At 39.2% G+C, this 27291-nt stretch overlaps 1 protein-coding gene across 2 annotated transcripts in view; it reads right to left on the bottom strand.

The window, feature by feature from the left end:
• Positions 1-3327: 3327 nt before the first annotated feature.
• Positions 3328-27291, bottom strand: part of LOC149075191 (calpain-A-like) — a 199731-nt gene continuing 175767 nt past the window's right edge. Inside the window, exon 13 of one of the 2 annotated variants that reach the window (XM_089242464.1) lies at positions 3328-3927. In XM_089242464.1, the coding sequence (XP_089098590.1) occupies positions 3915-3927 (13 nt within the window). In that variant the 3' untranslated portion in view covers positions 3328-3914. The remainder of the gene's footprint in view (positions 3928-27291) is intronic. The other variant, XM_089242463.1, reaches the window with a different exon arrangement.

Below are 27291 nucleotides of genomic sequence, written 5' to 3' on the forward strand. Positions count from 1 at the left end.
TTCGTATTTTTCTGCGCCAAATAGCGAATTTTGCTTCAGTATGCCCGGAATTTTGGGAAGGACGCCAAAAATGTTTTCTTCTTGCTTACCGCGAAACGATTCTCTCCGAGAAAAGCGTGTTTTATTCCACTGTACTTGAACTATCGCCTTATTTAAACTATCGGCCCCTGCATTGGGCTTTCCATCTCGAAATCCCGACATTATCCGTGATCGTGTAACTGAAGATGGTTTGGTTTTTTTTTTGGTCATTTAGCTTTAAAGCGCAAATGCGAGTCAGTTTCCGTTTTCAAAAAAAAAAAAGTCGCCACTGGAAGCAGCAGAAATTACTGTAGTCGATCGTCATTGCGTCAAATCCCGATGTTTCGTGAAAAAAAATTTCATTCCGGCAGTAAGAACTCCATGTCCGCCGATTGCTAATTTAGAAACTTTGCTGAATAATAATCGTTAAATCGCCAATGTTGCCGATTAATGAGTGTTAAATCGCCAATGTTGCCGAATAACGAGTATTGAATCGCTAATATCGCCAAATAACGAGTGTCAGACCGCCAATCTCGCCAAATAATGAGTGCTGCATCGCCAAACATAGTGTTGATTCTTCCGAATTATTCTCCCATTTTGCAACAATTTCTTTCCGAGTATAAAAAAAATTGAAAACTTATATAGAAAATTTTTAGCCCATTTGAACGGCGGCTGTTCCAGACAGCAAATAGTGCCCTCAGTAAGCAAAAATCGCCTTAAATAAACTGGTGCGAAAAATATTATGGCAGCTGCTCTTTCAAACAAGGTGTCAAAATCCTGAAACAACAAGTGCAGTTGTTTTATTTTGAAAAGGGGTGAGGGTTAACGAAAATATTGTTAATTTCGCTGCTCCAATTTATAAATATCAGCTCCGAATCCTATAGTTTGCTGCTCCAAAACTGCTCCGAATCCTATAGTTTGCTGCTCCAAAACTGCTCCGAATCCTCAATTTGCTGCTCCAAAACTGCCCCAAATCCTGAATTTTGCTGCTCCAAAGCTGCTCCGAAATGGACTTTGTCACTTCCCACCCCTGCGACATGACATGAAAAAAATATTGAGGGACTCAAAATCCCTATTCGTCCCATGCGCAGGAAGAGGAATGGTGTGTGGTATTGTGTATATATACACACACGAATATATTCGTAAATTATATGGGTTGGGGGGCTTAGCACAAAATTTATAGGGAGAGCTCAAAATGGCTCACAAGGGTGGGGCTGACAGAGCCCGGGACAAATACCATTATTTTTGATTTTTTCAATGCTATGAATCAAGGCCGCAACTGGGGGGAGTAGACGGGTTTTGTTCCCCGGGTGCTGGACCAGAGGGGGCGCAAATTTTATTCTCAAATCTCTCCTTCAACATTACAAGTGGGCACTAAAATGCGCACTTTCCCCGGGTGACCAAACATCTAGTTGCGGCCCTGCTATGAATTCACTCTAGAAGGGCCCAAGAAAATCTTTCTAAAGACCCTACCCCAGGATGTGGGCCATAGGAGCTCAAATAGCCTCAGTTCCCAGGTTCCGGCACGTACGGCTCAAGTGCCATGACACAACCCTTATTTACCTTTTTTTTCACACTATAAATTCACTACAGAGGGGCCCATTTTAACCTAACCTAAGGGCCCGCCAAAGATCACAGCTCAGCAGGAGGGAACGGATTTATGAATTTAAATAACAAAAAAGCGACGGTAAAAAAAAAACAAAAACAAACGTTGACAATATCTTAGAAAATTTAACTTCTCGTTCGATAGCAATAGTAAAATAATGCTTACCTTTTCTCTAAACGCTGTCTTCGGCGTCAACTGTTTCGTTAATAAACAATAAAATCACCGGCTTTCGCAGCTTGTAAGTAACGCCGTGTCTTCGAAAATGGCCGTCTTTATTGACGCTCACTGACAGGGAAGACGGGAGGGGGGGGGGGAAACGTGTGGTGAGGGCCTGTACCGTTCTTGGTCGTTGTCGATCGTTATAAATGGCAAGTGCGACGTTGTGATAGGCGAAAAATTTGGATTATTTCAGAAGAAACTAATTATCGTAAAAGATATTCTCCTTTGAAACGAAATGCTGCAAAAATGAGAGAAAAACTATTTTAGAGAAAAAATGAAGGTATTTTGGCGTTTACCGAGTGGATACATTTTTACTATACCGTTCGGTATCGGACACGTAGAAATTTCCGACATCTTTCCGACGCTCGGTATTTATTCGACGAACCGGCGTCGCATCGACGTCGATCCGACGCATGGCGATACCGTTGTGCTACTGGGGACGCTTACAATATTTGAGCTATGTTCAAATGGTGATTGGTATGATTGGTATTGCTTTAGCAACCCGAGCAGATATGTTCCGGCGTCCCTGAGAGACAGGTAGACTATTGACAATAGTCTACCTGTCTCTCCACCGAGAATCGAACCCAGAATCTGTCGCATACTGGGAAATCGCACTGACCTTTATATCACAGAGCGACGACCTTAAAGCATGCACCGTAGCGTGACTTGCTGAAAAGAGATATTGCCTACCTTCCTCTCTAATCTTCAGCTAATGTTCTCCAGGCAGTGGCAGTAGTGACGTATGTGGATTTTTTTGCTCTGCCAAGATACAAGACTGCAATAGTCTATCTGACTCTCCACCGAGAATCGAGCCGAACACATCTTCCATACCCGGAAAGAGCACTGACGTTTATATCACAGGGTGACGACCTTAAAACACGCACAGTAACGTTACTTGCTGAGAATAATAGGCATTGCTTATTTAGGCATTGCTTATCCGTAACTTCAGCTAATGGTCTCTATTTAGCGCAGTTGTGACAGGTGTTGATTTTTTTTTTGCTGTTCCGAAATACAACGAATTTTGTCAACAGGTGAGAAAACCACTGAAAATTGGATTCTGAGGAAGATATTAGCCACTTGAAAGATTGGTAATTATAACAGTTCATTATAACAGTTACAATTTTTAATATAATCGCATTCCGCCGCTAATTTTTTTTTGTTTTCATGTGTTTCTGGGTGAGATGAATGTCCTTAAATTTTTTCGGAAATTTTTTGGGGACGACACCTTGGGACCATTTCCTTGTTTAAAGAAAGGATATAATAGTTTTTCCTTATGACTTTAAATTCACTCTCATATGAAATGTTAGAAGAAATACGAAGTGGCTGTAAAGAGTGGCAGAAGTTAAGAATTTTAATCATCACCAGAGTATCCCAGAGAGTTTTTTCACCAATGTTTGAGATGAATTCTTTTCGATATAATTCAGAAAGGAGCAATTTTTATGCAATGGCGAAAAAAATCAAGTCAAAATGAAAAAGGCTTAACTACAGTCAAACGTCGAAATTTAATGAAGTTTTTTTTTGGTGAAATAATGGACATTTTTTTTTGTAAACTCAAAGGAAAGTAGACAAAGGAAAATTGTTTTTTTCAGCACTTCATGATATATAATTCAATGACCAAAATATACGGATGTGTCACACACACATTTACACCTCTGATTATATGGTTACAATTGATTCTGTCGACACCATATATGTTTCCCCAAAATAATCAAGATTTCAATCCATTAGATTATCATTACCATGCTGATTGTTGCAACCATTTTTTCCATTATGGCTCTCTTGTTCGAAATAGCTGATTTAAAAAAATGAATCTATTCAGTGAGAAAATGTTGATGTTCATTTGGCAGAGCACACACACACACAACGTTGCAGCAACAACAAAATGTCAACGTTTGAACAACTGCCGCAAAATGGCAACGAACGGATAACTTTCATCACAGTTTTGGATATAATGAAACGATGAAAAATCACATCCTTTCTTTCATTATTTCAGGTTTGTTCGAACGAATCACCGCGGCAAAAGAGAACTTCCATTCCGATCAGCTCATCTTTCTCAACGGGTTCATCATGCTCATCTAAGCTCCCTGTCGAAAAATTACGAAGAAAAAATCAATTATAATTGTGAAGTAACAGGAACAGGAGCTAAGCACGTTGAAAAAATACTAAATATTTATAACTGGTTCCCAGAGTACTGTGATGTTTTTCGTATAATGTTGTATTGAGTGTAATAGTTAGGACTGCTGTTTCCAACCACGTTACTTGACAAAGCCCTCCGTTTAATTGCCTCGACATCGAACGGAAGTGCTGTAATACCCATGTGTACAGAAAATAAAAATTGCAATCTGGTTTTCAAGGATTACGACAACGTAAAAAGTTTGGGAAGACCTAATTTAGTGCTTGTCGCTAAAAAAAAGTTTAGTTAGCACGTGAAAGTTGTGAATTTCCATATTTTCCGTGGGATTTTAAGATATTTATTTGACTACTAGCCGTGTTGTGTGTGGATATGATGTTAATGTTCCAGGATTTTCGAGAAGTGGTCAGAGTCTGGATGAAATGAACAGAATGCCACATTTTGGGCTTGACCGTGACATATACTATAGCCGATCGTTTTTTTTATATAACAAATCAAACATTTCACACATACACTATATTTCCAAAGTCGGTGTCCTTTTTTGGGAGTGCAGTCATTTTCATGAATTTGAGGGAAAAATACTGAGCTGAAATTTCTGCCATGTAAACTCTATGCCCGTACTCACAATTACCAGTGAAAATTTAGTCACGAGTGCATTTAAGGAACAGACAAAAAAATTAAATAAGGAAAAAAGGTTTTTGATTAGCTTTATATGATAAAAAAACTGAATATAATTTGTAACTTTCCAGATATATGACGCAACTTATATCAAAATTCCGTTTGAAGTCGTGAAAATTCAGAAAGATATACGCAATATCGAGAGCTCTAATTTAAGATATTGGCTGAGACTACCTGTGCTGCCATCTATATTAACGAAATAGATCACAGCACCTTTCTTTCGTGCCTCTTCCTTTATCATATGTGTAGCAGGGCCGTCTTAAGAGCAACATGGGCCCCCGGGCCAAATGATATTTCTGAAGTGGTACGTGGTGATATATTGGCCCTTATGTGGCGAATTCTCGGAAATTTCAACCACATTTCATTTTTGTGAGGCCCCTTTTCTCTTGAGGCTAGGGTGGACCCATGCGTTAAGACGGCACTGTGTGTATGTGTATTAAATGTAATTCAAAGAGTTCACTTCTATCGTCTTCCACACGGACGTACATATCAAAGAGCAACATGGATTTTGTAGTGAAAAGTCGCAAAAATCGTTAGCTCCGTTAGTATCATAACGGTAATCTACAGAGTTCCTTCAAACCTACGAATACCTACGGTGCTTCCAACCGTCGCTTGTGCTGATGTATGAATAGGGATATGTAAATTTCATATTTACGAAATAAGCGCGATAAATGCGAAATTGACGAAATAAATGCGATAAGTGCGAAATTGACGAAATAAATGCGATAAATGCGAAATTGACGAAATAAATGCGATAAATGCGAAATTTTCCAATTTTGACGAATAAATGCTGAAATTTGATTTTTTTTATTACTTTTTCGCGAAATCTAGGTAATTTACACTTTTTAAAGTGGAAAAGTAACTTTGCTCAGTACTTGTGAGCGTGCTTGAAAGGGAAACCACAAGCATCACTTCTTTCCCCTTTGATGTGTTATATGTAAATACAGTCAGTTCGGTTATACATAGCCCCTAGGTGTTTCGAGAAGTGTATGTAATAACCGACGTGTATGTTATATAAGGGAGGTGTTGAAATTAGATTACGTAGCAATGACATATATGCATTATATTGAGATTGTCGTGGAAAAAATAAGCTTATGCCTCACATAATTGAAATATAATGTAGCATGAATATAATTTTTGATTGCTATCTGAAAATTTTGGAGATTTATTTAAAAAACGAGATAATATACAACAACATGCAGATATTTTGTGAAATGTTAATGATTTTTTTTTGAGTTTATGTTAATGGTTTTTCCCTTTGAAGTTGACAGTATTGTACTATTAAAAAATACAGAAAAAATAATCCCACTGATGTTCATGAATTCACCAATCAATAATACACTTGAATTAGCCACCAGTACTCTACCAATCTCAACTTGAATTGCTACCACCAATAAAAAGATCACAAAGTTATAAAAACAAGTACAAATTCCACAATTCGAAAAGCATAGACGATACAGCTCTGCACAGCAGACAGGATTTTATTAAATGTCAAATTTTATTGCCAAAATAGTTACATTTATTATCGACAGGTAGTGCTTAAGTTTGAAAATTATAATATTCAGTGCTATTTGTTGGTTAGAAAGTGTAACTATTCCATGTATTTTTGCGTTTATTGAAAAAATTTAGGTCTAAGATATCACCCGTATACAAGGAATGTTGTCCTTAAAAGGCTGTTTTTGACTATATTTTCCTGGGCTTTTTTTTGCAGTGTTGTATCTGGATAATTTTTTTGGTTAAGCCCGTTTTTTTGGTTTGTTATATCCACAGTGTAGGTTTTAAGCAGGGTATGTTACAACACAGATAAAACTGTCGTGAATGGGCCAAATTTTAAGGATTTCACAACCGTATTTTTTATCCAACGGTTATGTTATAAGTGTACCCGACTGTATATGCAACTTTTTTTTGAATTTCGGAAAATGATGCTATATAAAAAGTATTTGAAAAGCAAGGTTAAATGAATAGAAAATAGATATATAGCCTATATGTTTTTTTAATGCGAAATTTTTGATTTAAACCGTTTCATTTATTCGAGTTATTTTTGTGCCGTGTGAACGAAAGTAAAATTTTTCATTTGGAATTCGTTATTGTGAGTAAATGCAAAGTTTCTGATCTGAAAGTTTTTTGCGAATAAATGAGAAATTTATGATTTAAAAATTTTTTTTTGCGAAATTTCGAATTTTTCCTTGCGAAATTTACGTATCCCTATGTATAAGGCTTTTTGGTTCACGTGATATTTCCCTTTCTTAAGGGACATACAAGGTAACCAATATGGCGACTTCCTGTGTGATTCATGAAAGAAACAAATATAAATTAAAGAAACATAGAAATGAATCGTTTTTTCTTTTTTTTAATGGGAGCTAGAAATTTAGAATTTTTTTTTTAACTTCAAGTTTTCGATCTGCCTGTTTTTCCTTCAAAAAATGCTTGATTAAAGCAGCGGTTCTTCGATGTAATTTATATGGGCCCATAATTAACTTAAAAACATCCTAAGCTATATGGACTGGTGCAGTTGGATAATATAAGACAATACGGAGACATTAATTCACATTTTCCTGCATGAGAAGATATAAATAAAAATTTGAAATCTATGTTATTGCATCCACCTCAAAAGTGGGTCTGGCTCATTATTTTATATTTAATTTTCTAGGCTTTGTATCTCTAAGCGAGCTCAATATTTCGAAAACCAAAGATTCAATTCAATTTTTGAAATTATTGATATGGCGGAAAACCCCACTAAATTTCCGTATTTCTACGCTAAAATCTGCAATTTTAACACTGATCTCTATGGGGATCATCCAGTGTACGTCCCTCAGGAGTGATGCTGATGATGATTATGACGGAAAGCCTCATTCACGGGTCATTGTGATTCATCGCTCTCTATTTGTGCCGGTTTGTGTTTCCCCCTCCCCAGTGCTACGTCTGCCCTATTTTTTGCCCCTTTGCGTTACTTTAGGAAATTGCTAGAGATAGGAGTCAATCAAGGTAAGTTCTGTTCTTTTTTGTATTCAGTGCTATGGGTAAAATTTGCCCCTTCGCAAATCCAGATGATGTTTCTGATGTTAAGAGATTGCGTGCTCTGGCAGCTGAATATGCTGAATCAGGTAATACTAAGGAATAATTTGATAGACATGTTTTTGCCTGGATTGAGAAGAAGCACATAGAGGGTAACAATGTTAGCCGTGATGATGAATGCGCAATCGCTAATAGGTTTATGGACTTGTTCTCGATATATGTGCAATATCTGGATTCTGATGGAGTTGATGAAGATGCAAATCATGCTGCGGTGTTAAACATCGCGCTAACTATTTTCGATGAGTTGAACACTACTTGTTGTAAACACAGTCTTAAGTACACATTTCGTAGTGACAATCATATTTAGACATCATCTACGGGAAACACCCCTGAGCTGAAACAGGGAAAATAGGATTAAAAAACTTAGGAAAAAGAAAAAGGTTTTGAAAGAAACAAACAATAGTATCAGTAGTAGTACTTCATTGCTGGCAAACATAACCCCCTCTAAAGGTATTAAAAGGGTCAACGGGGAAATGGCAATTTTTGAGACACCACGGAAAGGATTCAACATATCAAAAAATGTTAGGAAAGAGTCTAAGCAAAATGTAGGAAAAAAAACAAAAATTCTAAAATGAATAGCTGCAATTCTAGCTAGGTGTGGTTAGTAATTTAGGTAGTGAAGTAAATAATGAATTCTTTCTAGTGCCCAACGAGGTAGAGGAAACCCCTCCGGGCTTTTCTCAAGAGAATTCAAACTTTGATGATCAAACATTGAATGAATCAACATCATCTGACACTACTAGTGAATATGACACAAGCTCGAGAAATATTTCATCTAGCAGTTCGTCGAGTGAAAATTTTGATGAAAAATCTATGCGAGAGAGAACTTAAATTCTTTCTTTAATATAAGTTTTTTTATGATTCATATTTTAAAAAATGGAAAAAAATATTAACAATGCAATGCATTTTTATTTCCAAATAAGGAATTCGTCAGACTTTTTAAGTTATCGAAAAGTTATCTGAAGGTTGTGTGGGAGAGTTGAAAACAGTGTTAGAGTACAATAGAGTACTATACAGCGCATATATGTTGATAATAGTGATAAAATATCGGATTATTTCTATAAAGTTTGATAAATTTTGCTACATTTATCACATTTACCAGTGATTATGCATAATTCTCAAATTTTCAATACATAAATATCATGATCGATGAGTCGTAAATACAATTTTTTTTCATACTATAGGAACTTATAGATTTGAAATTTTTTATTAGTTTGAAACTTGAGAGAAAATCGAATTTCTTCCACAAAATATGTGAGATAAAGCTCTAATCGGCCGAAATATAATTGAACATAAATTAAAAATCATTATTAACCTGCTGCCGCGTTTGTTTTTTTCACATGCTTTGGTGTACGTAAAAAAGCCAACATTACAGAAGCGATGACCATTTTTAATATTGATGTATTATCTGATCCAGTGGCGTAGCCAGGTTTTTGCCAGTGGGGGAGCGAAATATAATAAGGCGCCTTATTCTGTTCCTCATTTAGGCGCAGTTAAAAAAATTAAGTATGCAAAGAAACTTGTTAAAATTTCAATTAAAAACTTCATTTGTTTACGTTTTGTTTTCGTGTTTATTTTTCACACAACTTTTTTAACTGAAAATAAAAATGTAAATAATAGTTTAGTCGTTTAGTGTAAACTACAAGATATGCGGAACGAAAAACCCTGAAAAAATTGAACTTGTCGTGACAGTGAAAAAAATATATTTATGGGTTTCTAGAACTATGTAATATTGTTTTTATCATGGGATGTTTATGCAACAGTTTTGCACTCATAAGTGAAGCTGAAAAAGTTCAATTGAAACCTATATGATCCGCTTCCTCTCTGAGTTTTGACGTGAATTTTTGCAAGAGCAAAATTTATAATCAGAACTTTGCCTTTCTATCGACAACGAAGCCAATCCCAATAATCTTTCTTCTTTCATGGTCGATCTTAAATAAGATTTTATAATTTTTAACCTGCTGAATGATCTTTCTGCAGAAGAGCTGCTGATTGGCAAAGTTAGATAAAGTCTGTACAATTTCTCCATATTTGGAAAAATTGCGTTCATTCCATGCGTAATCATGAGTTTTAGCATTGTACTGATATTCAATGCTTTTATGTCGTCCGATATATCTTTGCAGAGGTTTCTAAATGAAAGAAATTCCTTCACCAGTTCTTCTTTATCTAAGACATCGTCGTATTCTTTAGCCAAAACGGCGATTTTTTCTTGTGCGTCGTCTTCAAAAAAGTGAATCGGATCCAGGGAGACGAAGTTGCACGCTGTTTCTTCGAACTGCCTGAATCTTTCCGTTAAGATGTTAATCATGGAATCTAGTGAGACTAGATATGTTTTAGTGATGAAGTTTCTCCGACTATTCGACACAACTTCATCTTTGGTGATCTCATCATGGAAAAGCTTTTTTTTTCGCATCCTGCATTTTTTGTACTCGACAGGAATACCGCACTTCCCCGCTAATTCGGAAGCAGTTGATTCTAAAGTCTGAAAATGACTTTCATAATTGTGACGAATTTCGTTCATTTGTGTTTTCAAAGCGCAGATAAACCTGTAAGCAGTCAAGATGTCAACTCTACTATTCTGTAAGTAATTCGATAGCCGATCGGTTTTCTCAAGAACTTTGAAGCCGAGGCGTACACATAACACAAATTTATTAAACATTTTAGCACAAATTACCAAGACACAAATATAAGACAACTAAGAATCAGACAAACTGAACATGCTTCTCTGTGTGAGTCAGCGAGTGATACAGTATATATGAAAGATAAGATCTTCGTCAGGAGTTGGGGGGGAGGAGAGTTTAGTTTTAGTTCCAGTCTCAAAGTCAAACCAAAACCAAAGATGTTCTTCGTTTTGCGGTAAACAGTGTCCGCCTCAGTACCCCCCTTCCAGTGACTAACGACACAGTCTGACAACATTATTGAATCTGACAGGATAGCGAACCTGTCTTCCGGAACGCGTGAAGCGGTCTGGTGGTTTCGGAAGCACATTAATTTTGGGACTCACTGTATTCGAAATTGTAGTTGTAGCATCCTCATTCACTGTGAATGCAGGTTTGATTCGATCGATACATACATTTGTTGGTTTGATTCGATCGATACATACATTTGTTGGTTTTCCATCTATCAGAACTTTAAAGTTCTTTTCTTTTCTGCTGATCACCGGAAACGGTCCGGAGTAGGGTGCTTGAAGCGATGTTCTCAACCTGTCATGTCGGATAAATACATGAGAACAGATGTTTAATGCTTTATGTACGAACACATTATTTTTGTTATGAGAGCTTGTTGGCTTCGGTTTTAATGCTCTCATGTGTTGCCTGAGGTTTTCGATGAACATGGACGGATCTTGAATTTTGTCACTCGAATCGTAAAAATCGCCAGGAAGACGCAAGGAAGCACCGTAGACAAGCTCAGCTGGTGTTGCACCTATATCTTCTTTCAGTGCTGAACGAAAACCGAGAAGAATGGTTGGGAGGACTTCTGTCCACTTGGTGGTGTGGTGAGCCATAATTGCAGCTTTTAATGGACGGTGAAAATTTTCGATCAGCCCATTTGCTTTTGGGTTGTACGGTGATGTTCGCCACTTTTCCACACCTAGAAGAGCAGCAAGCTGAGACATTAGTCTTGACTCGAACTGTCTGCCTTGATCAGTTGTTATGCGGTCTGGTGTGCCGAATCGGGCAATCCACTCAGAGTAGATTGTCTTTGCGACTGTTTCAGCGGTAATATCTGAAATCGCATATGCTTCCGGCCAACGTGTTACGCGGTCAATTAAAGTTAAACAATAAGTTTTCCCGTTTGATTCCGGCAAGGGTCCCACAAGATCGCAATGAATATGTTGGAATCGTGCAGTTGGCAGTGAAAATTTTCCTAATTCTGATTTCGTGTGTTTGTGAATTTTAGAACGTTGGCAATCAATGCATTGGCGTGCCCACTCACGAACATCTTTATTCATAGACTGCCAAACGAAACGGTTACGTATAAGGTCAACAGTACTTCTAATACCTGGATGAGAAAGGCAATGTAAGTTTAGGAAAACTTGTTTGCGAAATTTAGCAGTGACATAAGGTCTTACTTTTCCAGTTGAAAGATCGCAATATATTTGAGAATTTGAATTGGGCAATTGAATTAATTTCAATTGCAACCCAGTATTAGTGTCTGAAATGAGTTGTTTCAGTTGTTCGTTTGATTTTTGATCATTACTGAGTTCATCATAATTAAGTGGCTGGGGGACAATAACCTCACTTATGCGCGATAGTGCATCGGAAGCTTCATTTCGCTCACCTTTTAGATACTCGATATCAGTAGTGAATTCTGATATGTAAGAAATCCACCGTGTTTGCTTATTCGAGTAAGTGTCCGTTGCCTTACGAAAAACGTATGTTAATGGACGGTGATCTGTAACAATTTTACAGTTTCTAGCCTCTAGCATGTGTTTAAAAAATTTAACAGACTCGTATATAGCTAATAGTTCACGGTCAAAACTTGAATATTTCATTTGTGTAGGTGTAAGACGTCTTGAAAAGAATCCCAGGGGTTTATATTCTAAATTCTGCATTACACTTAAGGTAGCTCCAATTGAAATTTCGCTAGCATCACAATGAAGTATTAACTTATCTTCATTTTCTGGAAACACTAGCGAAGTAGCGTTTAGCAAAGCTTCTTTTGATTTTTCGAATGAATCTAACAAATTTTTAGACCATGTAATGCGAGATTGATCATTTTTCTTTTTAGACCCTTTTAATAGGTCAGTTAATGGTGCTAGTACTTCAGCAGCATGTGAAATGAATTTCCTATAGAAATTTAGTAACCCCAAGTATTTTCTGAGTTGCACAAGATTTTCTGGACGTGGATAGTTCATTATAGCTTTTACTTTGTCGTCCAAAGGTCGAACACCACCTGCTGATATTTCGTGACCCAGAAAGGAAATTTGTTGTTGACCAAAAACACATTTGGAAGCATTTATGTTTAGTCCGTACCTACTAAACCTTTCCAAAACAAGTTCCACGTGCTTAATATGATCATTTTCGTTTTCAGAAAAAATTAAGACATCGTCTAAATAACTGACAGTAAAATCGAGACCTTTCAGTACCTCATTCATAAATCTTTGAAATGTCATTGGTGCACATTTCAGACCAAATGGGAGATATAAAAATTCAAAACTACCAATGGGAGTAGTAACGGCAGTTTTTGGTACATCGGATTCATTTATCGGAATATGATAGTATGCCCTTACTGTCAATTTTGGAAAATATTTTCTTTCCGTGCAGAACATTAGTTATGTCATGTATATGAGGTAATGGGTACCTATCTGGGACAGTTATAGCATTCAAGCGACGATAATCACCACAAATTCGGTACGTTCCATTTGATTTCGGAACTACATGAATTGGAGAAGCCCAAGGTGACTTTGATGGGCGACAAATTCCATTATCAATCAAATATTCAAATTCTTGTTTAACTGCTTGTAATATTTTTGGATGCAGCCTTCTAGGTTTACAGAAAATTGGACTTCCGTTTGTTTCAATAAAATGCTGAGTGTTATGTTTTGGAGGACGGGAAAACTGCGGTATTGGATTTGCCAAAATTGGAAATTGTTCAAAAATTTTATGATATGGTGATTCACCTACAATCAATTTCACTGTGGGTACTGCAGCATTGGACAGTACACCTTTTGTTTGCATGTTAGTGATAGAGTCAATTAATGCTCTATTTTTTAAATCCAACACGAGTCCGAAATGTGTTAAAAAATCAGCACCAATAATAGCAGTATTGACTTTTGCAATGAGGAAAGTCCAACGAAAATTTCGACGAAGCCCTAAATTTAGCTCTAAATGTTTTTTTCCGTATGTTGGAATTTTCGTGTTGTTGGCTGCATAGAGAAAATGTGAAGAACTGTCCTTCACATTGGGTGACACAGGAATGCAAGAGATGTCACTACCCGAATCGATTAAAAAATTACAATTTGTCGCTTTATCATATACGTAAAGTCTACATTTAGTAGGACCTGCTGCTGCACCGGAAAAAGTATGCTGTAACGATGCAGCAGCGTGCTTTAGTTTTTTGATTTATATGTGCACGGCTGGTAACACTTTGTTGCTTTCTCACCAAATTTATTATGATAGAAGCATAGTGTTTGTGTACTATTGAAGTTACGATTTCTAAAATTACGGCTGTTGCTTCGGTAGCGAGAATGAGTACGCCCTCTTGAATAATTTTCATTTTTAATTTTCGTTGACAAATCTGCAATTTGAATTTTTAATTGCGATATTTCACTACGCAATTGTGCAATATCAGATTTCACAGAATCTGATGAAGGGCCTGACTGTGAAGAAAGCGCAGAAATACTCGGTATTGGTCGTATTTCGGAAATTTTATCGGCTAGTGTGGCCAACTCAGTTAAATCTGCAGTTGACACTGATAAAATGGCCTGAGAGTTCAAAGGTAACCTTTCCATCCAAATAGTTTTTAGAAAATCTTCAGTTACTGAATTTCCTGCCAGCTCTTTCATTTGTCTCAGTAGAGAGGATGGTTTCTTATCCCCAAGAGTCAATTCAGACAACAGTTTGCGGATTTGTATCGATTTAGAATCTGTAAATTCAGCGATAAGCCTTTTTTTAAGTGCTTCGTATTTGTTTTCGGCTGGTGGATTAAGCACCAAGTCTGAAACCGAATGAAGCGAGTCGACAGCTGCTAAAACAGTGTTATATTTCGTTATATCGGAAGTTATTTGTGCTACTGCGAAATTAGCTTCCACTTGCACGAACCATAAAGCAATATTATTTATCCACATTGGAGGTAATTTACAAGATACCCTTGCGACCACCGTGGGATCCGTACCGTCATCCATCTCGTAATAACAATAACGAAATAGATGGGGGAAAACGAGGATAAAATTCCAACTATAAAATTATTTTATGCAAACAATATTAGAATTTTACAGGAAAAAAAAAATATATAAAGGCCGGAAGATTAGCGAAAACAGTAGCTCACCGTGAGAAGATCCCATCATGCCAATGGAAACAGAGGGAAAATAATCCAGAGCTTGGAAATACGACCAAAAAGTTTATTCAGAAGGTTCTGTTCATTTGAGAGTCACCACTGAAGCCGAGGCGTACACATAACACAAATTTATTAAACATTTTAGCACAAATTACCAAGACACAAATATAAGACAACTAAGAATCAGACAAACTGAACATGCTTCTCTGTGTGAGTCAGCGAGTGATACAGTATATATGAAAGATAAGATCTTCGTCAGGAGTTGGGGGGGAGGAGAGTTTAGTTTTAGTTCCAGTCTCAAAGTCAAACCAAAACCAAAGATGTTCTTCGTTTTGCGGTAAACAGTGTCCGCCTCAAACTTCATTCCAGAAAACAAGAATAATAATAAATTCATATGTACCGACTGTTGAAAGAAGCCCGTTAGCGTCCGAAAGTTGTTTAGCGGTGCAATGTATATCTCCATTCAAAATTCGTTCCAGTGCCGACAAAATCCCAACCAGATTCTGTAAAGTTGCCGTCACTGAGGATTTTTTCGACGTCCATCTGGTTTCACTCAGTCTTTTTAGCGTCAATGAATAGCTTTCGAGACTTTTTTGCTGCTCCTCTCTCAGAATTGAAAGTCGCGGTAGACTTCCAGTGAAAAATACGAAAATGTTTTCTAAAGTTCCAAAGAACAATTGTGTATCAATGTTTGAATTCATTGCATCCGCAAGAACCAAATTCAGGTTGTGCACACAGCAATGTATGAAAATGGCGTGCGGGGCTATAGCTCTTACTCTGGTCTGTAAACCTGAAACTGCCCTAGACATTGTTCTCTCTCCATCATAAGACTGACCAAAACACATACTTAGAGATAGCACTAAGTCATTCAAGACTGATTGCAAGAAATTGAAAAATATCTCAGATGATGCTCCTTGTAATTCACAGAACGTGACAATTCTTTCTACTGCTTCACCTGTGGGAATTACGTACCTTAACGACAGTGAAAATTGATCGATTCTACTTATATCAATGGTGGAGTCTACAATAACCGCAAAGAATTCTGCTGCTTTGACTTCATGAACGATTTTTGAACGTAGTTTTGCTGATAACGACTGAATCAATGAATTTTGTATCTCAGCACTCAGATAGGATGCGTTCTTATCACAAGTTAGTAAATGTTGTTCCAGAGTGCAATCATATTTAGCGAACACTTTCACGAGTCCTAAAAAGTTCCCTTCATTTTCATCCGAATTACAGGAAACCCCTTTTTCTCGATGACCTCGAAAAGACAAGCCTTGTTTAGCCAAATATAAAACAATAACGACAATTCTTTTCAGGATGGATCTGTTCTTTTCCCTTTGTTTCTCTTCTGTTGATGAAATTTCCTTCGAAATAGCTTTATTTATTTCGAGTCGAAATTTTGTTAAAAACATTTTCCTCGTCGCAATTTTGTGTTTTTCGCTTCTCTCGTGATTTTCAATTTTCATTATTCCTTTACAAAAAACATTGCAACCCTTTTCTGGATTTCCCCAACGATCATGTCTATTCCCGAACAACCAGCAATCGAAGCAAAACATTGCATTTGCTCGTGGTGAATAAATGAGCCATTGTCTAACGATTTTGGGAGTAGTTTCTTTTCTGAAGTACCAATTGGAAGAAAAGTGGCGTCCCGCTTGATTTCTAGGAAAATGATCAAAGTCGCTTTTCAAGCCAGACTGACAAGGACCAATCACGATTAAATCGCGAACAATATCTGTCGTCACAGGAATTTCTCGAAATAGGTACGGATCACTTGGGTAGTCACACGTGCTAACGTTAAAACTTACGCCACCATCTAAAGGACTTTTTGAGGACTCATTTATTTTGCTTTTTTGATTGGATCCGGCTATTGGGTCCGCTGGCGAAACAATCAATTCCTCAGGATTGTCTTCAATTGACAATCCTGCAAGCGAAAATTTTATTTATCAGTCGATAATAAAATCTTAAGGGGTGGAAGGGGGATTTTTGTCACGTTTTGTAGAAAAAGAAATTTAAATTTTTCTATTCACATCTATACTCTGTCACACACAATAAATATTTAGAAGCCATTATTTTTCACTATTAATTTTGAAAATATTTATCTCTATTTCATTCCACTCAGAAAACAAAGCTGCAGATAAACATAGCAACATAATCCGCAATTGAGAAATTCTGGTGTTTTTTAACGTATAACCAGGGCCGCGGGGACTTGGGCAGGTGCAAAAGGTGCGGCCGCTAAATTTTTGGGGCCGAAAAAGGGGATAACATTTTTTGATTATATCTTGACTTCAACTTCTTACCAAAGTAATAGCTTAAAATTCAGTCCAAGATAGAGAACCTCTAAGGTTGAGGGCCTCGGTTGATAATCGATTTTCTAGCCCTGAGAACCCCAAATCTTCGAGGGTCTGGTGGGGGGGCACTTGCAATTTTTTCACTGGGAAGTGGACACTTTTGTTCATAATTATTGCCAAATGGCATTTTTTGAGATGACTACGAAGGAGTTTTGCAGTAGTTTCTTGGGCACCAGAGTACCCATGGACACCCTGGTGTATTGAATAACCCCTGTTCAGAGGGGCCGGAATTATTTATTTTTTTTGCACCGGGCCGCAAAATACTTAAGCCCGTCCCTGCGTATAATCGTGGTTATACGTAGAAAAACACGAAACTCGTAGGTTTTTAATGCATTTAAAAACTTGGCGCTTGTCATATCCAAAGTATTGGAATCATTTTTTATAACCGAAAATTTTTATTTTCACTATTTCTCGTCCCAAAAATCCTGTATTTTTATCATCATTATATCAGTTACGTGATTTCATGACCGTATTTGAGTTTTAAAAATTCATTGAATTAGACAATGTCATTCATGGGAGAAGGATTTCATATTTTGAAATATAATACTTTATAAAACTAACTGTGTGAGAGGGCCGCGTATATAAACAAACCCTACGTTCCTAGTTACATTATAAAAATTTAGCGCATCGTGATTGGTCGAAATGAGTAAGGTACCATTACGTCACTCATAGTACTTCGCAAAATTTACATTTGACAAAGTTGAGGGGTGTTTTTTTTTTTTGAGTGGCGGCATAAAATTTGGAGATAGAAATTTCGGCACTTCGGAGAAAAAATCCTATAGTCGGCAGATACAGCACTCTCACTTCGTTGTACAATGGCCATTTCTTGAACCGTTGGCCTCAGAGACAACTTTCAATTAGAAAAAATGTTTAAAATGATGTTTAAATTTTAAGAAAAAAAATTGTTAACAAAAAATGCGGAATGCGAGGATTTTCACGCCGAGTCCTGCCCTCAGGGCTATTGCAGCGGCTTACGAAAGGCCTGGCAGCTAGGTGTCAATGGGCCAAGAAATAAATTTCCTGACCCAAGGGCCATGGTCAAAGTTGGGTCGAATCCGCTTATGAATTTTAAATTTCGTAATTTTTTGCAGTCGGTGCACAATAGTGCCGGGGGTAGAAATTTAGTAGACAATGCGACAGGAATATGCGCTGGGCTGAATTTGGAAGAGTGGTTCTGAATCTCGGAATTAATAAAATTAATTCCGGAGTGGAATAATGCCGTCACAACCCCAAAAGGTTAGTCGTTTTAGTGAAAAAGTAAAGCTGTTGAAGAAAGCCGGAGAGACTGGACCTCGGTGATTGGACCGCTTCTTCGAGCCCTGGGATTGGCTGGACCTCTCTGCTATCTAGGATCTGAAATGAGAAAAGTTTGGAAGACAAAGTTCCTCAAAAAATCAACACATCAACACATCATCAGATTCGCCCCAGCTCTCGTAGGGGACAGACGTGTTTTTGCTCGCTCCGACTAGGGAGCCATTTCTTTTTACTTCCAGCTTTCTTTTAGGTAACCTGACATGGCAAGGTCCAAAAAGAAGCCGAGGCAAGCCGCTCACATGCCAGCGCCTGCTCCCGCAAAGAAATACCAGTGTTATCTACACCATGGTGCATTTTCTAAGCATTCAATCGAGTGGATGAAATACTTCGCGGAAGTAGACTCTACTCGGAGGAACTGGAATCTCCGTACTCGTGAGGAGGTAGCAGATGACCCGCATCTCCAGTGCCAAGCAGTAAATCTACTGAGTGATCATGCCAAGGACTCTAAGTTATGGGCCAACAAAGAGATCCGCTGTGAACTGGAACGGCAATTCATTGAATTTGTCACTGATCAATCCAATCATAGCTACTGCAAGGACCTGGTAGTCAAACTCAAGGACCTTGAGGGGACTAAATGCATCCTCTACGAAGATGAAGCATCGCCACAAATCCTCACGGACCAGACCCAGCCTGCTCCGCACGAGGTCAATACCTGTTTTTTCAGATCTCCCGATCCGAGTGCTAATCCTTTGGCACTCGAGGAAATCGCTGAGCAGCCTTATGGCCCGTCCGAGGTCCCTGTCTCTTCTATTTTCAGGCCTGACGAAACTCAGAATTCCCGGGAAGACATGTGCTCATCGCCTGCAGAACCCTCCCGCTCTCTTTCTCCTTCTAGGCCCTCAGATCCGGAACTCATTTCCGAGGAAATCGCTGTCTCAAACGGTCCTGTCCACGAGACAGAGGAAATCGCTGATCAACCGATGGACCTGACTACGAATACTAGCGTAGCCGTCCCGTATGCTTTTTCAGCGGGTGATATGGTATCATCCTCAAGAGAAATCCCCAGCTCTCCTGTAATTGGCCAATGCTCTGAGCTAAGCCAATCAGATGATACCAAAGAAAACCTCACGATTTCGATCCGAAGCAACGGGAAATGGATGCATACTGATGCCCAGCTCTCCCAAATTTGCCACAACCATTTCTCAGCCAAGCTGAACGGCAAACAGATTGAGATTACTTTCAGAACAACTGACGATCTAATCTCAGCCAAAACTCTACTAGAGGCTGAAAACCTCGTCATCCAGCCGAAAAAAAAAAAATCAGACCTCTTTGCCGTGCTAATTCGGGGACTTGAACCCAGCACACCCCCGAAGGACATTCAATCTGCCCTTAGCCGACTTGGATTCACCACCACCAAAGCGGAAATATTCAGAAAGTCCAAATCAAACGCATGGAGAATCACTTTGGAAAAAAATGAACCCAATCTCCAAGTACTCCAACTGACCGAAATCTCTCACCTCGAGGTCACCGTCGAGAGGTATATCCGGAACTTCGACGAATTTCAATGTAGGCGGTGTCTTGGTTTCTCGCACTTTGCTAAAACCTGCGTAAATGATTACAGGTGCATCAAATGTACGGACACACACGAGCCCGGAATGTGTAGCAAGGTGCGAGGCCAAGATACCCCTCAGTGTGTCCTGTGCCTAGGACCACATCCAGCGAACTTCAGAAAGTGTCCGGAATTCCTCAAGATCCAAAAAAATAGGACCTCTTCTAACAAGAGACTTCCCAAGGACTTTCGCATTCAGCCCATGACCATCGAGCCGAGCAAGAAAAAGGCTACCAGAACTTTCTTACCAAGGCCAGTACAACTGAAGTTTAGTGCTTTTCTCCGAAATCAGAAAACTCCACTCCCGGCACCGCCGACGGCATCTCCGGCACTCAATGAAGCCGAACAGCCCCAGGCCAAGTCACCGGTACAGGCTGACTCCTTGACCGTCGCTCCTACGATGACATCACCAAGGTGCCGTCCTAAGAACTTTGAGAAGCTGGCCCAGAAGTCAGTGTCAGAACTGAGAAAACTCGTCGCTAACATGGCAGAGGACAACATCACTGACGGCGTAACTCTGTCACTTTACCGTGACTTCTCAACTCTGGCCGAAAAACTCTGTGGGAAGATCGCCGGGTCCTAAGCCTTCTTTGGGATCAGGTCCTTCCTGCTCTTTCAAATTTCCATACTATCCTCTTTCCAAACCCAAAAAAATCTCTAAAAAAAAAAAACTTTATAATTTAAAAAAAAAAAAAAAAAAAAACTTTTATTTTTTAACTAACATTTTTTTTTATCTCTTAACACTTTTCCCTATCGACTAGGAACTTTGTTTTTCCTTTCTCTATTTTCAGATCCTAGATTGCAGAGCAGACCAGCCAATCCAAGGGCTCCATCCAGCGGTCCAATCACAGAAGACCAGTCTCTCCGGCTTTCTTCACCAGCTATTATCTCTTCACTAAAACGACTAACAACATGGGGTTGTGACGGCATTACTCAGCTCCGGAATTAATTTTATTAATTCCGAGATCCAGAACCACTCTTCAAAATTTACTACGACACATATTCCTGTCGCATTGTTCACTAAATTCTCTCCCCCGGCACTTTTGTGCAACTCTGCAAAAAATTACGAAATTTAAATTTCACTAGCGGATTCTACCCAACTTTAACCATGGCCCTTGGGTCAAGAAATTTATTTCTTGGCCCATTGACACTTAGCTGCCAGGCCTTTTGTAAGCCGCTGCAATAGCCCTGAGGGCAGGACTCGGCACAAAATTCTCGCATTCCGCATTCCGCACAAAGTTCCTAGACGATAGGGAAAAGTGTTAGAAATAAAAAGTAAATGTTAGTTAAAAAATGGAAACGTTTTTTTTTTTTTTTTTTTTAAATTATTAAGTTTTTTTGAAGAGATTTTTGGGTTTTGGAAAGAGGATACCAGGAAAATAAAGGAAGTTAGATAACTTAGAATAGGCCTAAGTTATCTCGGGTGACCATCTGCTTTTCAGTCGTTCTGCCTGTTGGTAAAAAGCACGAAGTTCCTCGAGAGCTATGCCGTCAATGATGTTGTCAGCTGCCATGATGCCGACGGTATGAGAAAAGTCCGATATGACTGTGGCTAGAGTTTTCGGTTCACTTCTCGAGCTGGCAGATGAGACGGTGTTTGGACTCAGAGCTGGCGGTGGGCTGGCCGATGGCGGCCCCGTGACCCTTAGGCCGGGGGGTGTCTTGGCACTCACCGCTGGAAGAGAACGTTCTTTGGACTTCTGAAAAAGAGCAAAGTTTTTTAGGACCTCCTTCGGAAGAACGGACTCCTTGGGTGTCCGGTTACTCCTGGAGAAGGACAAGGATGGAATGAGAAAGTTCTTTTCGTGGTTGATGAGTCTCTTTTTTTTTTCTTGGGACTGAATGTCTAAGAAGACGGGGCATTTTCTGAAGTTGGCCGGGTGGGGGCCTGTACATAGAGCGCACTCCGGAGGATCGGTTCCCCGCACCTTACGGCATAGCCCCGGTTCATGGGACTCCGTGCACTTGACGCACCTAAAAGGCAGGGTACAGGAGGCCGCAAAGTGCGAGAATCCAAGACACCGGTGACACTGAAATGTGTGAGTTCCTCACGTAGCGTTCAACAGAAACTTCTAGGTGATGCTAGGTGTTGCTCCAGACCAACTTAAACAAGATTGCAGCATGGGCAAATGAATGGAGCATGACGTTTAGCGTAGATAAGTGCATGGTCGCTCATTTTGGTTCGAACAACCAACGGTTCTCTTACGAGTTGAATGGTGTCACTATCCCGGATGCAACTAGAGTCACCGATTTGGGAATTCTCATTGACGAGCGACTTAAGTTTTCTGAACATTGTTCAGCGGTTGTCAAAAAATCGAATAGAATGCTTGGTCTCATTTTCAAAAAGGTCTCTTCGCGTTCTCCTAAAGTCATTCTTCCTCTTTTTCGAGGCTTAGTTCGTCCTGGACTGGAGTATGCTGTAAGGTTTTGGAGACCATACCTACAGAGGGACATAGACTTGGTTGAAGGGGTGCAGAGAAGAGCTACGCGTGTCCTTATTGGCACACAGGGCTTGAGTTATGAAGAAAGACTTCATTTTTTGAATATGTTTACATTGGATGAACGCAGGTGTCGAGGAGATATGATCGAAGTGTTCAAAATTTTCAATGGGATGGATAGGATGGACCATGAACTTTTAGTACACCGCCAATCGACTGCTTTTACAAGGGGACACCAGTATCGATTGGTGAGGGACAATGCAAGGTTATGGTGTCGCAGGGAATTTTTCTCCAATTGGGTTGTTAATAAATGGAATAGCTTACCCCCGGAGGTAGTAAATTGTAACACAATTGACACGTTTAAAAAGAAATACGATAAACATGTTGGGGTAAATCGAGAAGCTATCCATTCTTAGAATAAGACAACCATAAGTAATCTTTATGGGCATCGTATAATATTTTATCATGTGTAATTTGTGTTAATTGCATTTTTGATTGGGTTGCTGTATTTTTGAAACATATGACAACCATATTTTTATGGGCATCTTTTTATCAGCCACCTCGTTGGGCATTTTGCCTGTTGTGGCGTTGTATTTGTATTTGTATTTGTATGAAGAGACCTGATTTGGAAGATTTTTCTGTTCTCCTCGTTCTTGGGAAGAGAAATCTTCCAGACTCCAGATTTGGTGTGATTGGATTTTTTGAACAGTTCGATTTTTTTAGTCGTAAAGCCTAAAGTTTCGAGAGCTGTTTTGATGTCCTGGGCACGGGCTTTTTTTTCAAGACCCCGGAGAAGAATCGAGAAAAAGCTGGATCTTTTTTCTTTGGGCATCTTTAACTGCCCTTCCTTTTGAAGCCAGGTCCGGGCCAGGAGAAGATCACTTTCTGACTGAAATTGGATTTCAATCTGGTCATCAGTGATAGTAGCTGAAAAAGGATCGGAGCAAATTCTCGATAGTTGAATGTCAGTTCCAATCCAATATCCTCTACTTTCGATGGAAATGGTCCAATTCTTCGATGTTTGACCTGATTGGCTGTTGGGTTCGGCTTGGCCAATGAGGGAAGGAGTATCATTCTCAGGTGTAGGAACACATCCGGGCATGGATGACAAGGCTGTCACGGGATTGACAATGTCCATGATGTCTGTTGCCATGTGTCCTTCTTGAGAAGCATACGGGACGGGACGTATCTCTTCCCGTAGCTCCTCTGGGTCTGCCTGAAATTTTGGATCTGCTTCTCTGGATGTCATTGAGACAACTGCGATTACCTCAGGTGCTGCAATGTTAGCACCTGGTTCAGGAGATCTGGAAAGAGAAGAGCTGACCTCGGGCGGATCAGGCTGGGCCTGGTTCGTGAGGATTTGGGAGAGCGGTTCGTCATCGTAGAGGATGCAGGAGGTTCCCTCTAGGTCCTTGAGTTGGACGACCAGGTCCTCGCAGTAGCTGAGTCGGGTATGATCATTGACCGTTTCAATGAAAGCTCGCTCAAGTTCACATCGAATCTCTTTGTCGATCCATGATTTAGTGTCCTTGGCGTGGTCGACAAGTAGGCTTACTGCTTGGCACTGGAGGTGAGGGTCAGATCGTTCATCCTCTCGAGTACGTAAGTTCCAATTTCGCCGAGTTGAGTCCACTTCCGCGAAGTATTTCAACCATTCGATGGAGTGCTTTGAGAAAGCACCATGGTGTAAATAGCAGTTGTATTGCTTCACGGTAGCAGGTGCTGGCTTTGAGGCGGCTTGTCTCGGCTTCTTCTTGGTCCTTGCCATGACTAGAACCTAGAAAGACAGGAAGAAAAGAAAATGGCTCCCTAGTCGGAGCGTTCAGAAACACGTCCGTCCCCTACAGAATCTGGGGCGCCTGACTTGTTTTTGTGTGTTGTTGATTTTTTGTGTTGTTAACAAAAAAGTTACAAAATTTAAATTTTTATATGGTTCTCCCGTTTTCTACTTTATTAAAAACTTGTTGCCCTGTCAGGTTACCGGGCCGTCTCAACCAATAGCGATGGGTGTGGGGGATGCCCAGTGTCAATTAGGAGCGTCGACTGGATCCAATATGAGCATGTGCTGACATCACTGTGGTATTCATGCCCCCCCCCCCAGACAGGGCTCCAACTAGGGGGAAGCAGGCGGATCAGGTACGCCGGACAAGAGGAGACTCAAATTTCACTTAACACCTCTTTGAACGTTGCAAAAGGGCGCCAAAATGCGTGCTTGGCCAGCTGACCAAGTATCTATAGTCCGTTTCAGGTTAACTTTGCAGTGAAGAGGAAGCTACGAGGGAACCGCATCACTCGTTGCTATGACAACGAAAGCCTCTTAACCTATGTATCGATGCGCGGCCTCGGTAAGGTATGGCTGATTCTCGCCAATCTCGCAGAAAAAAATATTTTTTACGTGTAACGTAATGCTTGTAGAAAAAATTGCAGTCAGTTAGTAACAAAAAATTAGCTAATGAAGAAAAAAAAATCATTGTCGATACTTTCAGAAATCAAAGTTGCGGTTTTTGAAATCATTTTTTTTTATTGAAAAGTATCTTAGTAACTCCTATTAACCCGGTTTTCACGTTTGAATTTGGGAATAGCCCCAAATAATAATAATAAAAATGATAAGGCGAAATTTAGAATTCTTTTACTCACTTTTCTTGCCGAAATTTCCGTCGCTCACCCACCCGAACGCACGGTATACGTCGATGCCACTTATTATCACTACAGTTTTAGTCATTTTTCACGGATTCCCATTCTATGGAATCCTCACTTGACGTTGTAGAACTATCTGATTCTCTATTACTTATTAATTGTTGTTGCTCCAACATGTGTTCCATCAGGCCACCTGCAATCCAAAATTCCTCTTCTTTTTCAATAACGTGCTTTATGCATTATTGCCAAAAAGAACGGAGAACGTTTTAGCGTGTCTATCTCTGGTGAAAAGAAAGATACAACTGTAACAGAAGGAAAAAATACACTGCAAGCCTAAACCATTGTGGGTCTCTCTCTCTCTTGCTTATTTATATTTATCTGGAGAGACACTGAAGGGTCATCTGGAAGAACAGCCTCTGCTGTGGGGGAGGATGTTGGTGTGGGTGAAAAATAGACATTACTTATGTCAACACCCTCCGCTATCGGCTATTGGAATTCAGAAACCACCCCTATCCTACGAACACGGCAAGAAATAGATATAAAAAAAAGGGAGGGGGGGGGGTCTGGAACCGTAACCTACCCCCATAAAGAGAGCCTCTCACAACGGTATCGGCGCTGTCGTGAAAGAGGGACACTTCCTGTAATCTATGAGTGAATATTTGAATTCGTTGGAGGTTATTTTCGGGAGAAAAAGAAACTAATTGAATATTCGTCTGGGTGTGTAGGCCTATAACTACATGCAAAACTGAATGAAAAATTGTATCGGAAAAAATTCAACAAAATGACGATATAATATATATATATATAACTCTCTCTCTCTCTCTCTGAGCAATCAAAAAAAAAAAGCACGATAGTAATATTGGCGGGGAAAATTTCTTGGAAATCGCGCCAAAATGTTCTTGAGCTCGCCATGGATTTTTGATAATGGTAACCAATATTTTTCTAATTTAAAAATTTTAAACGAATATACATTGGTTCAAAACGGTATTTTTTCAGTATCTTTTTCAAAATCATAAAAAAATTTGAAATATTCTATATAAATGATCATCAGAAACCTCCGATGTATGGGAACTATATTTTGCGGCGAAGGAATACACTCTCTACCTTTCTCTCCACTGCAAAGTTAACCTGAAACAAACTATAGTTACGCCCTGCTCCCAAGCCATCAAAACTCTTTATGCTTATGGTTTTGACGAGTTTGAGTGCCTGCCCCATCCCTCTCCAACCCGATACCCGATTTTATATACAATGAAACCTCGATATAATGATACTCTGAAGACCAGGAAAAAAAAATATCGTTGTAGAGGGATAACCATTATATAGAGAGGCAACAATATCATCGCATGTCATCAAATTTATACTGTTTTTCTCATCTTTTCTAAATCGCCATTGTTAGTATCACTAGAAAATGCGCTTTTATGTATTTATTCGCTGCAAAAAATTGTAATTGATCAATAAAAAATTCAGTTAGATGTATTGCCCCCATAAAGTTGTTTACCGCGTTTCACTGTCGTGACATACACAGAAAGTAGCAATACCAATTACTGCTTCAGCGCTTTTCGGTGATTCTGTGGTGCAAAATACCGGTGTAATAAGACGCATTCAGAAGAACGAAACGAAGTGACGGAGTTAAAATCAAACTTAACACTATGTTAGACAAATTATTACAAAATATCGTTGTAGTGGTTTTAAAAGATTTTAAGAAATATCGTTATAGAGAGATTTATCGTAGTAAAGGATATCGTTGCATCGAGGAGTTTACGATTAGACTACAGGCAATTCCAAACAAGATCTGAAAAATATCGTTAAAGAGGGATTTATCGTTGTATCGAGTATCGTTGTAGCGAGGTTTCACTGTACTAGTTTTTAAGAGAGAGAAAGTTGGCATCCAGAAAAAGTCATAAATAATTATAAAATATACAGAAGTGCTGATAAATCACATGCGCATAAAAATACATGAGCACACTAAACGAAAATTACTAAAAGTTAGAGATTTATTTGAAGAAATATAATTTCCTGAATTTAAGAAAAACATTCAGAATCTATCTTAATTATGAATAAGTCTTCAATAATTTAGACGCCCTTTGTTTCATCCAGGGCCCACCTTAAGATACTTGGTCAGCCGAGCGAGCACACATTTTCGGGTCAAAGTGTGTAAGGGGCGCTTGCAGGATGAATTCGGCCCCTGAGGAATCAGACCCGCTTGCTCCACCCTAGTTTCACCCCCCGGACGTTCCGGTTAAGACGTCTCTATCAACATACACCTTAAGAAGTCC

The sequence above is a fragment of the Pholcus phalangioides genome, unplaced genomic scaffold, assembly GCF_987345545.1.
Source record: "Pholcus phalangioides strain wild (caught in Gottingen) unplaced genomic scaffold, Ppha-v1.0 ptg000015l_1, whole genome shotgun sequence".
Lineage (NCBI taxonomy): Eukaryota > Metazoa > Arthropoda > Arachnida > Araneae > Pholcidae > Pholcus > Pholcus phalangioides.